The sequence below is a fragment of the Salvia hispanica genome, chromosome 5, assembly GCF_023119035.1.
Source record: "Salvia hispanica cultivar TCC Black 2014 chromosome 5, UniMelb_Shisp_WGS_1.0, whole genome shotgun sequence".
NCBI lineage: Eukaryota > Viridiplantae > Streptophyta > Magnoliopsida > Lamiales > Lamiaceae > Salvia > Salvia hispanica.
The window spans coordinates 23,107,719-23,120,834 of NC_062969.1; the positions used below are offsets into that span (position 1 = coordinate 23,107,719).

At 36.3% G+C, this 13,116-nt stretch overlaps 2 protein-coding genes across 2 annotated transcripts; one reads left to right on the forward strand and one right to left on the reverse strand.

Annotated features, from left to right (window-relative positions):
* Window positions 1-7,090: 7,090 nt before the first annotated feature.
* Window positions 7,091-9,423, forward strand: LOC125188918 (sugar transporter ERD6-like 7). The gene is made up of 13 exons (XM_048086019.1): window positions 7,091-7,298; window positions 7,390-7,569; window positions 7,650-7,712; window positions 7,870-7,959; window positions 8,060-8,119; window positions 8,210-8,275; window positions 8,361-8,426; window positions 8,500-8,575; window positions 8,658-8,722; window positions 8,797-8,889; window positions 8,961-9,041; window positions 9,118-9,202; window positions 9,287-9,423. Exons 1-13 carry the CDS (start codon window positions 7,239-7,241, stop codon window positions 9,418-9,420), a joined length of 1,119 nt encoding a protein of 372 aa, XP_047941976.1. The 5' UTR covers window positions 7,091-7,238; the 3' UTR covers window positions 9,421-9,423.
* Window positions 9,424-9,867: 444 nt separating this feature from the next.
* Window positions 9,868-11,997, reverse strand: LOC125186321. Its single transcript, XM_048082672.1, has 4 exons — window positions 11,207-11,997; window positions 10,667-10,874; window positions 10,455-10,584; window positions 9,868-10,370 (listed from the first exon to the last, which is right to left on the reverse strand). The coding sequence occupies exons 1-4, from the start codon at window positions 11,872-11,874 to the stop codon at window positions 10,111-10,113; spliced, it is 1,266 nt and encodes a 421-aa protein (XP_047938629.1). The 5' UTR covers window positions 11,875-11,997; the 3' UTR covers window positions 9,868-10,110.
* Between the last annotated feature and the right edge of the window lie 1,119 nt (window positions 11,998-13,116).

Here is a 13,116-nt window from a genome sequence, read left to right on the forward strand (position 1 = left end):
CTTGATTGTGAATGCAAGACCAAAGATCTTCTAACCTATGACCCTTAACTCTATAGATCTAAATTCCTTGTGGGAGGAATCTTTTAGAAATTATAAGGATCTTGAAGGAGAAGACAAGAAAAACCAAGAACACACAAAGAGGAATTTCGAGTTCCTCTATTAGAGAGAGAGGGCCGAAAATTCCAAGTGTGGAGGCTAGGGTTTTGTGTTGTGTATTTTGTCTCCTCTCCTTACATCCTTATTTATAGAGTTTATGATGGGCTAGGTTAGGGATCTATGGGGCTTGGATTGGGCCTCCCCAATTGGACCTTCTTTACTAATTAAATTATAACCCATAATTCAATATAAGGCCAATGGAATATTTCTTGTGCCACTATCGAAGAAATACTGACCGCCCATCCAATCCTTGATTACAAGCAATCCGGGTTAACCTCTTTAATATATTATTTCCCGTGTCTAAGACTTTCTATATCCATTAATTAATTTGTAGTCTGCTATAGACTTTAAATTAATTAATATCTTTTTATTTCCAAGAGTTTGTCTAGTACGAGATGTATATCAAAATATACTTTTCCTTTTCTATTTATTCTTGGATTAAATCCAAACCGGCCGGGTTTCCGAATAATAGAACTTCTCTCGAACACCTCTTAGGGATATAGTCAAACCACGCAGGCACACGATTCAATGTAATAATAAAACTGACACCATACTAGTTATTAATTACTACTACCCAAGATATCAGGAATATTGGGTTACGAAAAACCCGCACCTATTGATAAGTCAAAGCAGCGTATGATTAAATAATGTGTGTCCTATATTATTACAAAGATTAGGAAATATTAAATCTCCAAGACATCGTCTTACAGTAGATAGCAACAAAGACGTGTCTATACTTTAGATCCATTCAATGCTATACCACACCAATGTCACTAGTCATTCTCAAGGTAAAGACGACTTTTCGGATGGACACTGCAACCTTTCACGATAGGTAGCCAAAGCCTATCTAGGTTGTGAAAAAGTTTTACTTCTACAAGGTACCGGTTGGGCCACCTACTGTGATGACCTGTTCCACGACCCAACCTTCAATGTAGAAGACTTAGACTGATTTTACTTTCCGGCGCTTTAATTATACAATTTTAATATATAATTAAATACGGTCAATGTCCATTAAAGTAAAATACACAGTATGAAGAAAACATTTATTATTCTCATTAAATGAAGAGTGTTTACAATATACAAGCAATTTATCAAATTCAAAATAAACTCGAAAAATGCTTTTTAGTATATATGTTCCAACAGATATATTTACCTTTTTTCATTTAGAAATATAAACTCAGCATGAATCCCTTCGATTTCTCCACCGTACTCTTGGGGCATTTGTAAAAAATCTAATGTGACGAGGGAGAGAATTTTTACTTCAGATCTGTTAGCCCATGAAGGAATGCGAATTCCATATTGAAAATACTTTTTTCTTGTTGGAGAAAAATCCAATAATGTAATAATAGAAGCTAATGGAGTTGTGAATAAGAAAATAGCAAAACATATTTATAGGCAAAAATTTTGTTTATTTTCAACATAAAAATGCGTGTTGATGGCGATCCTCACTTGCTTCGCACTCGTGACCGACGATGGGTTGTGCCTTTTTTAGAGTTGCACGCTCATTACACTCTTTAGAGCATCCCCAACCGTGCTCTTAGCTAAGAGCACGGAGGTGGGCCCGGACCCACTTTTACTCCTTGTCCTTAGCTAAGAGCACAACACCCACATCCGTGCTCTTAGCTAAGGACAAGCTCAAGGGTCCCACCATTCTATTATTCAATTTAAATACTCCAATTATTAAAAACATTTCTACATTATAAAAATACATTAAAAAATAAAAATTACATAATTAAAATCCTAAAAAATAAAAATTACATAATTAAAATACTAAAAAATAAAAATACATAATTAAAATCCTAAAAATAAAAAAATACATAATTAAAATCCTACAAATTAAAAATTACACACGTGGAAGACTACTCCTCTAACCCCAATTGCCTCTTGAGACCCCGAATCATTTGCTCATGTGTTGCAAATTGCTCCGGAGTCATCTTAGACGTATCGTTCAAATAGAGTTGGCCCAAGAGGGTCCACAACGAGTTGTTCGGGGGTGGAGGAGGCACAAAGGGAGCGGGAGCGGGGGCGGATGGAGTCGAGGCGCGGCGGCGGGTGGTCGTCGCCTTCTTCTTTCCGACCGGCCGGCGGGAACCGCTCGGGCCAGCGTCGGGGCTACCCAAGTTAGCTCCGGCAAGCTGGGTAGCCACATCATCGGAGGCGCCGTCGGATAGGGCTACCGACCTGGACCGTTTGCTGGAGGAGCTGGAGGAGGATGCTACTATGCCGCCCCTATACTTCGGATGTAGGCGCCCCTCCTGCCAACAATCGAGGTACTTGAACGGTTTGAACTCCTCCCGTTGGTAGGTCGCCAAGGCGGCAGTGATGATGTCGATCTCGCTCGTGCCGCTCCCCGCCGACCGCTCTTCTTGGAGGTAAATCCCATGGAACTTCCCGATTGCCTCGTTGCATCTGAAGATGCAATTGCAAACCATACTATCATTGCGATAGATGGTTCCCCCCCAACCGGGTTTCATTGTAAAGACGAGTGATGCGCCACCAATACGTTTCTCCGGTCTGGTTCGTGCCAACTTCTGGATCTTCGGAGACTGCCAAGTAGGCTTTGAACATCGCCATCATCTCACCCGGAGTGTACGGGGTGCGGGTGCCACGAGTAGGAGGAGTAGGAGCAGAAGTAGGAGTAGGAGTAGAGCTGTTGCTCCCTCCCGATCCGGGTTCGGGTGTCCACCCGAACCCGGAGGCGTTTAGGTCGTGCACCGGGTAAGGACGGTAGCCACCCGGAGCTTGCGAACCTTGAGTTTGAGGAGGGGCCGTAAATTGCGTTTCCGGACTAAATCCGGCCTCGGAGTCGAACCAATCGTGGTTCCAACCGCGATTGCCGGAGGGGTGATCGCCGGAGTCGGACATTGTGTAGTGTGGTGGGAATTTAGATGAGAGAGTATGAGAAAAAAAGATGAGAGAATGTAGATGATGATAGAATAGATGAGAATGTGATTTTTTTGTGTTGAAGTGAGGGTATTTATAGATGAAAGTGTGAATTTTGGGGAAAAAAATTGAAAAATAAATTAAAAGTGGGTAGAAAACGGATATAATTTTTTGGGAAGTGGGAAAATATTTTTTTTTATTTAAAAATATTTTTTTAAATAAATTTCGAATTTTTTAAAAATAAAAAAATAAAAAAAACGAATTTGCCAACGGCTATGCCGTTGGCCAATCAGGGCGTGCCACGTAGGGCTGCTCAGCGGCACGGACGTGTTCTTAGCTAAGAGCAGCGCTGTGCCGCTGGCACGGACGGAAGAGCTCCATCAGCGGACGGACGGCACCGTGCTCAGCGGCACGGACGGACAAGCACCGTCCTTCTCGCCGCTGCTGATGCTATTAGCCGAGTCTAAACTTGCACCCTTCACAAAGAGATAAGAGTTCAAAGAGTGTAAAATATGCATTGATTTTGTTGGTATATATAGAGATTCGCTTATACTTGTTTTATAAGCTTATGAGTCTCTTCTTATTCCCGTATAAATTTTATTTGACCCTTCAAATTCTTCTGTTCATTAGGAATATTGATTATAGAATGAGGAGTCTAGAAAACGTTTATTCTATTGTTATAAACAAATTATTTTTAATGTTTCCTATCACTAACGTACGCCATTAACTACATTAAATTAATTGTGTAGACGAAGGGCCCAATTTAATTTTATAATTTTAATTAAATAAAATAAGAAACCATAAAAAGTGTTCTGTTCTATTTTATGCTATTTACTCTATTACATCAAATTAATTGCGTAGGGGAAAGGTCTAATTGGATTTATAATGTTAACTGAAGAATTACTTTATATAATTTGATCATCAATTTTAATGGTTAGCATTTATGTTATTTTATTTAAAAAACTTTTCATTTTCTAAGAAATTTAATAAACAATTCACAATTGCATTTTGGTTAATTTCTCCAAAACTCCCCTTTTATATATGTATAGATAGATAGATGGGGAGTGTTATATTGCTAACGCAATACCTAATTGCTAACTACAACTAAATAATAACCATTAGATATTCAAATTAAGGGCCTAGATCATCAACCACGAAATGTCAACACGATCAACAAAAAAGTCAATAAAGCCATAGGTTTAATTCCATAAAATATCAATAGGGGTATTAATGACAATTACCTACATGTTTAGTTATAACTAACTTTTAAAAGAAATCCCAAAACGTTAAATTCATATAACATATATCAAATTAAAAATAATTTTATAAGGATTCCAACGATATCATACATGCATATGTTCCGACGTCAAAATTTGAAAAAAAATTCGAAATTTTTTCAATTTTTTCGTAAAGCAGAAATGTCAACATACTATATAAAATATGTCAATATAATACATGTAGAATGTCAATATAAGCAATGGATTAACATTCTTAAAGCATTGTGTTGACATTCTCAAAGCATTGTGTTGATATTTCCAAAACACTATATTGACATTTTCATCTAAAACCCTAATTTGACGTTTTTTTTATCTTTTTTTATTTTATTAATAAAAACAAAAATTACACGTGGCAAATTGTAGACCACACGTTTTCTAAAATCCTATGGCCTTAAATTAGTTGTAGTTAGCAATTAAGTGATGAGTTAGCAATTGATCACTCCCCTAGATAGATATAAGTCAAGTAAAAATTTGTTGGTATAAATTTTTTTAGCAAATATAATTTTAAAATCGATTTTCAAATTTTATTTCTTTACTTTTATTATTTCATATAAGTCAAGTAAATAAAAAATTTTTTTATCAAATTTAAATCTTTTATGAAGTAATATTTCTTGATTTTTTTCTAATCTAGGTCTGTAATTTAATATTATAACTATATTATTTTTTTGTTTAATTTACATTTAAACTATATTAATTATGCTCTTTTCGCTCTAAGGGAACTGACCCTGTTGTTGACAGTACAAAATTTTAAGTAATGCAATTTTGTTTGTTAATTAGAGAAAATAAAATAAATGTAAATTTTAGATACTATTTTTAGTAATGAGTTATTTTAGGTGGTCATTTCATGTCATTTTTTTTGAGTTAATAATTTTGATCTATTTATACATTCTAATATGATTTAAGTTAATAATTTTGCTATTTTGTTATTAATTATTATTTAAAATTATTTTTAGTATTTCTTATTTTTATTACAAATTATTATTTTAATTATATTTCGTTGTTTTCGATCCTACTAATATTATTTTTTTGTGTAGTTGATGTTGATAGTTTCATTCAAAGTCTTATAATTATAAGTGATGTTGTTCTTGATCAACGTAATTCATGTATTGTGATTAATTGTAATTTCCAGTCGTCGACTTTAAATCAAGATGGAGGTATTTTTTTATTCATGTATTCACTTTATAATTTATTTTGATCCCTTCTTTAATTTAATTATATTTTGTTGTCTTCCATCCTACTAAAATTAAATTATTTTTTGTGTAGCCGATGTTGGTGGTTTCGTTCAAAGTCCCGTAATTATAGTTGATGTTGTTCTTGACATCGTAATTCATGTATTGTGAATAACAATAATTTTCATTCATCGATTTTAAATCAAGATGGAGGTATTTTTATCCTTTTCTTTTTGAAAATTAAATATATTGATTGTGAAAACTTTTATTTATGTTTCCGCTTTATAATTTCTTTTGGTTCGTCCTTTTTAATTTCTTTCTATTTGTTTAATATTTCCCTTATTTTTTTTCTTTTGCGGAATATTGAGATATTGACGTTGCTTGATTAACGTGTTCATATCATGGTGCATTCTTTTGGACTGAGAAACACCTTGTCAAACTAAATAACGCAACTAATCCAAGATATTCACTTTGTTATATGAATGAGAATATTCAGATTCCTAATATAACAGCTCCTCCTGAAGTCCTACATTAGTTGATGTTCTCTAAGGACTTCAAAAAATACTCACTATTTGATCTTTAGTTGTGCATTTTCCTTTATTTGTACTATATCTTATTCTAACTAACCATACTCTTTTTTCTTATTCACATGTCTCCCCTTTGTTATTTGTTTTATTTTATTTTACTCCACTAATATTATAAATTAAAATTGTTTAAAATTATTTGTCAAATGTAAAATGTTCATTTAGCGGGGAGAGTGGGTATTTCTTTTTGTTACTCCTATTGTTTATACTTATTGTAATTTATCTTCATGATTTGAAAATCTTATGTCCAGTGCATAGCACGGGTGTTAACACTAGTTAATCAAAAGTACAAAACATTTTAGAACTTTACCTATCTGGAAATAGAGAAGGCCTCCCTACCCTATATTTTTGCCTTGCAAGTATTGAGATGGATTGAATGCAGCTAAAAGTGATAGGTGGGGAGCTTCATTTGTGGTTGGTGATAAGGTGAAGATATTTTTGCTTTTGGCAACTTGTTATAGATCATGTCAAATTTCTCTGCTGTAAACCCAAAACAGTTTTAACTCTACCTTTGTCTGATTGCAATAGCATCTAAAACTTTTTTAGCATTTTTTATTGTTTGTTTGTTGTCTGATTCTTGGCACCAACAAATGTACCCATCACATATGAGTTACACAATTTGTTATACATGAACATATAAATAATGTGTTGGGGAAGCCCTTTTTAGTAGCCATATGATAAATATTTGCAATGTTCCTCTTCGTTCAAAAAATTAGTTATTGAACAAAAAGTGTTGAAAACTCAACTTGATCGGATAATGAGTTAAAGCCATTCATTTATAGAGTGTGACAACCTCATTTAGTAAGATAAGGCCAATTTAAATTATTATCATACATCTCTCTTTCTCTGTATCAATCAATCTAATTCTTGATTTTACGATCAGTGCATGTGGTTATATCTTCCGTGCAGACTTTACACACCACTCTCTCTCACATATAGTGATACTCGTATTGAATCTTGATGTATGCTAAGAAATAGAATTAAATATGCTAGTTTTGTTGGCGTATTTGAATTGGAATCAAACTCTTAAAAGATATTTTAATTTGTCTGCTGCTTAATGGCATCATCCTAATGAAGTTAAGATCAGCACAGCTAGGGAAAAAAAGCAGGACTAAAATATTGTTTGGCTGTCACAAATAGCTTGTTGATTCCCACAAATATCCTTGGCGATGATCCACATGTCCAAGTTGCTTGAATGCTGTTTTGCTGAGGGCAGTTCTGTCAACAAAGTATAGAGTTCCATTTTTTTAGTGTAAAGTTAGTTCCTGCAAGTATATATGGCGCCAACCACAAATTCTGATCAGCATATTTCTTGTGAAGAAGAAGGCCATGGCTGGTAAGCAAGATGTGGAGAGAGGCGAAAACTGTGAGGGAGAAGAGATTAGAGCTCCACTTATTGCAGCACCAAAGGAGGAGAAGCACTCCAAAAAGGATGATAGATGCATGGTGTATCTCAGCACATTTGTTGCAGTTTGTGGCTCTTACGCCTTCGGATCTTGCGTACGTCACTCCCGTCTAATCTAATCTAACTTCTTCTTCTTCCTCCTCTCCCCCACTCTTGATTTTTGGTGTTTTCACAGGCAGGGTATTCATCTCCTACTCAGTTTGCTATCAGAGAAGATGTCAACTTATCCTTAGCTGAGGTTGCTCACAACTTGCAAATCTAGTCAATACTTCATTTTTAGCTTTGCTTCTCATTCAAATGCTTCAACAAAGATGTCTGAATTTGATGTTGCTTTTGTAACTGCTCAAGTGGGATGATTCAAGATTCTTTTTTTTTATATAAATAAATCCTTGCAGTACTCATTGTTTGGCTCCATACTGACTTTTGGAGCGATGATTGGGGCAATCACAAGTGGCAAAATCGCAGATTACATAGGCCGTAAAGGGGTGAGTTTGTTGGGATCCAAGAAAAAAGATCATCATATTTGCCATGAACAATCTATGTATCACAGTTAGAAGTCTATTTTGAATTTGAAAATGCAAGCAGGCAATGATAGTATCAAGTGGATTCTGTGCAGCAGGGTGGCTTTCGATCTACTTTGCCGAGGTTCCATCCATGACTACAATTAGTAGCTTGTAACAGATATTTCTATGAAACTAGTTTCTTGATTTAGAAAAGCTGTAATAATCTTGACAGAGTGCTCTGCTTCTTGACATTGGGAGACTGGCAACTGGATATGGGATGGGAGTCTTTTCTTATGTGGTAAAATTAAAACCCACTGCTATTATCTAGAACACAATGTTGATGCCATAGAGATACGCTAAATGCTGTCGTGTTTGATTACTAGGTTCCGGTGTTCATAGCTGAGATCGCCCCAAAGGATTTAAGAGGAGCTTTGACAACCATAAATCAGGTACATATAGCTGTGAGTTCTTGCTTTACTAGTTTTAGTTTGTAATGCTATTTCTCATCTTCAAATTTTGTAGCTTATGATATGCACTGGAGTATCTGTATCCTTCATCATAGGCACATTGCTGACATGGAGGACTCTAGCATTAGTAGGTAAAATTATATATGTATTCAGAATTTTATGATACTAGATGCATACAATTTGTATAGGAAACTCACTTGTGAAATGTTGCAGGCATAGTTCCTTGTGCTGTTCTGTTAGTAGGTCTCAGCATCATCCCAGAGTCTCCGAGATGGCTGGTAAGAACATGATTACTCGTCTTAGATATTAGGCTCAAAACAAAAAAGCTTACATGCTGCTGGCATCTATTCAGGCAAAGCAAGGAAAACAGAAGGAGTTTGAGTCATCACTGCGTAGGCTTAGGGGAAAGGATGCTGATGTATCAGCAGAGGCAGCAGAAATCCAAGTACGCACAAACTGAACTAACTAAGCTTTACCATAGTTTGACATGTGAAGATGACAATGTATAACTTACAGGACTACATAGAGACACTGGAGAGGCTTCCAAAAGCCAAACTGCTAGATTTGTTTCAAAAGCGATATTTGAGATCAGTCACGGTAGCCTTTCAAAAGCGATATTTGGCTGGTGTTTCTCGCTCTCATATGACAACATACAATTTTTCGATGAAAACAGATAGGAGTAGGACTAATGGTGTGCCAACAGTTTGGAGGAATCAATGGAGTCTGTTTCTACACAAGCAGTATCTTCGAGTCTGCAGGTAATACACATAGAAACAAGTCAGTCCCTTGCAATCTTTAAGTCGTAACCATTTAATCTGTATATGCGCTGTGATGCTACACAGGATTCCCAGCTGACCTTGGAACTATAATCTACGCGATTCTTCAGGTGATAATCACAGCACTAGGCGCTGCTTTCATCGATAGAGCAGGAAGAAAACCTCTTCTAGTGGTAAGTATCAGTTTTAGCTGTTCATAAACAAGTAGCAATGGTTGTTAATGAATGAAAATCAATTCATATATTACTACTAGCAACCCAAAAAATGACTAGTGGCATTAAAAATTTCAACAAGTTGAAAAAAATGAAATATGAGAGCTTAATGTACGATGACTAAAAATAAAAGACAATATCACAAAATTTAATTTGCTTTGTAAAATATAATTTAATTGTTCACAAACGCCATGAAATGTAATTTGTTTTTTCCCAAGCTTTTAATGATGGAATTTCGAAATTTGGTCCACTTGGAATTTTATAATACAAGCTCAGATCCACATATAAAAGCTGGGCCCATTACCGAAAATAGGCCATATTCTTATTCAAGCTTAACACTATTTTTTTCCAATTAAATGGTAATATCACAATACTATCAATATCAATATTCAATATAATGTTACACACAACTAAACAGCACAAAGAACACAGAAGTGAAACAAATTAAATTACAGTCACATATGAATCTATCTACACAATCACAGTCACATTTCATGTTTGAACTTAGCACTCTTTTTACCCCCTCTACATCAGATATTTAAACTCATGTGCAAAAGGAAGCAGCCTATAATTAAAATTTATCACCACCTCTCTATTCTCTCAATCATCAAACTAAATCAGCTAACCAAATCATATCAAATCAAAGAAAAAAAAGAGATATTTTTTGCAAAGTATTCCTCATGAATGCATCTTCCACACAGCCTTTGATGGAGACGAAGAATGTGTAAACTTGAGAGTCGGCCTCCTCTGCTGCAGCCGTGCCTTCTGCTCAGCACCGCTGCTGCCTACTTTGATCACATCAACTTTCACAATGTGGTGATCAGAAGTCCCTTTTGATGAGACCACCGAGTATGAGCCTGGGACGAACTTGTAAGGTGCGTCTGCTGATGATAATATGTAGTCCACTCGCGTCCCATACTTGCACGTCCCTTGCACACCTGCACCATGTTATATATTTCAACATCACTCGGAAAAAAAATGAATTGAACTTGCAAAAGAGGCGTTGCGTTAGTAGCTCTTACTCTGCCCTTTGGCTATCATCACCACAGACTCACACTCCCCTGCATAATCCTTAGCATCCGTGTATTCTCGACTCTTTAGATGCTTCATCACCTCGACTTTGGGCGTTGGTTTCCCCATTTCCTCGTAGTACTGCAGCATATACATGTAAGAATGATGATCAACATTTGTTACCAAGCAAGAATGTGTATATATGATATGATATGATATTGACCTTGACAATATCTGTCCATCTATCTTGGGAGTAGTCGGTTTCGTCTAGGGAGTTTAGGCCTCCGGCTAGAATGTGTGGCACGCTGGTCGACTGGATGATGGCGTTCATTTGCTTCATCCTCCAGCTCTCGTCTAGGTGGTCGAGGAGTGTGCAGAACACGTTGATCTCGCCTACTTGTGGCACATCAATTGTGGCTTTCAGTACATTCCTGCACCAAAATATCTTTTCTTTTTACATATTTGGTAGTAGTAAATCTGAATTTAGTTGAAGGTCACATGCATAGATTCTTTATTTATTCAAACCAGCTAGATTTGCATATACTACCGATACACACTCTTTTATTACAGCTCATTTTTCACTCTTTCTCATGTCAAGATCCTAATCCAACCTCATCTAATATTTTTTTGACCAATCAACTCTATCCATACTGTGCGAGTAAAAATAGCATCATATTGATCAAGACAAACAACATAAGTGTTAGGATATGAACCTTTTTTGGGCGAGCAATGAAAAATAGTATACAAAAAAAGTAAAAAAAACCTGAAATCGGTGTCATCGAAGATCCGGTGGGCCTTCCAGCGGTTGATCGGCCAGCGGGAGAGGATGGCGTTGCCGAACTCGGGCGCCCAGCTCTCAGCAAAGACATACTTCATCCCCAGAGCCTCAGCCAAATCGGAGAGCGGGCTCATGCCCTTCTCCTCCTCCGCCTTGACATCCTGCAGCGCCACCACATCCGCATTCAGCTCCTTGAGCACCTCCGCCACCGCTCTTCCCCTGCCGCTGGTCTTCCCGTCGAAGCTCAGCTGCCCGCTCCTCTTGAGCGATATTTCATTATCGGGGAGGTTTATCGAGACCCTCAGCCTCGACCTCGCGAACCTCTGCTGCCTGTCCTGGGCAGCGGCGGCGGGATGCAGGGGAGACTGTTTCAGGATGCCTTTGAGTGATTTTGAGGCGATAAATTGATCTGGTTCTGGTGTGGTGACAGCTGGTGCCATGGAGAAGAGGGCAGCATTGAATGTGACGAACCTAATCGGCTTGGCGGCGCCGAATTCCGAGCTGGGGTGGATGGCGGAATCGGGGGGAGCTCTGGAGGTGGATTTGCCGAGCTTCTTCACGACGATCTTGGGGCGGGAGCGGCGGGTGCGGCGCCGGGGCCACCCCAGTCGGGAGCAGAGGCGGCGGAGCTTCTTATTGAATACCTTGAGCATTTGATTATGGCATGGATTGCAGGCAGAGATGATGGAAATGATATGCAGTGAATTCAGTGAAAATTGAGAGAGAGAGTTTGAGGTTGAAAATGTGTTGTCAGTCTTTGAATATAGAGAGGGCAGGTGACTTTTGGGCAGGTCAATGCGTTTTAATTTTGACGATCATCAATCATTTCATCTTTAGCTTTTCATTTCAGATTTACAGCTTCATCTCATTTGACTAAACAAAACTTAATTAAATACTATAATCCGTCAAATTAAAGATACTATAAATATTTCATGAAATAAATATTGTAACAAGATCTAATTAATTAAAATGTGTTAATAAGGACTTAATAAAACAAAAATTTATAAAAGAATACAAAGAATTATATTTGTTAAAAGGATCCCATAACAATTACTCTCTACAATCGTATTAAATATTGGGTAGGGATTTAAAGACATAATGAAATAGAAAAGAAGAGAGAGAGCTAGACAACTAATGAAATAGTATTAAAATGTAATTAAATGTTAGGCACTTAATTTAACAAAGCTCATTAACACGCTCACAATACGTTCCTTAATTAAAAGCAAGTGGAGCGTTCATTATTATAAAGGTAAAATAGTATTTATGTATAACATAAATTTAATTATAAATCTAATATAATCTTAAATTACCCTTTTAACCCTATTATGGCAATGCCATCATGTCTCCAAAACATTTTTCTTAAATATTGTTATTTTGGTATGTTCAGTTTTACTATTCTAAGTAAATGTGTGTGACATTTCATTTATGAGTATTTATTATGATAAAAATATAGTATAAAAATTGAATCCAATTCTATTTTCTCTATCAATTTTACTTTATACTACCACATTAGTATTATGTTAGAATTTTTTATTTTTTTTTTATATCTGACAACAGTAATGGTACATGATATGATAAAGGTGAAAATCACAGCTATCTCAGAATCTATAAAAGGAGGAGGAAAAAGAAATGGAAGGCAAAATAATTGGAGTTTGGCCCACAATGGAAGAAGAAATAGCCAACTGCTCCAAGAAGGAAACATGGGGATGAAAGGATGAGTAGTATGTGTTTGGACAGTTTATAACTTTGGATTATTAAAAACAACACATTAAACACCCAACTGCTACCAAATATTAAAATGTTAAGTAGTTATCATTTTATTTGTGACTGGAAAGTACCTTTATGATTAGTCAATTAAATAGTAAATTATTGAAATGTAGGTGAGTGACAGACCA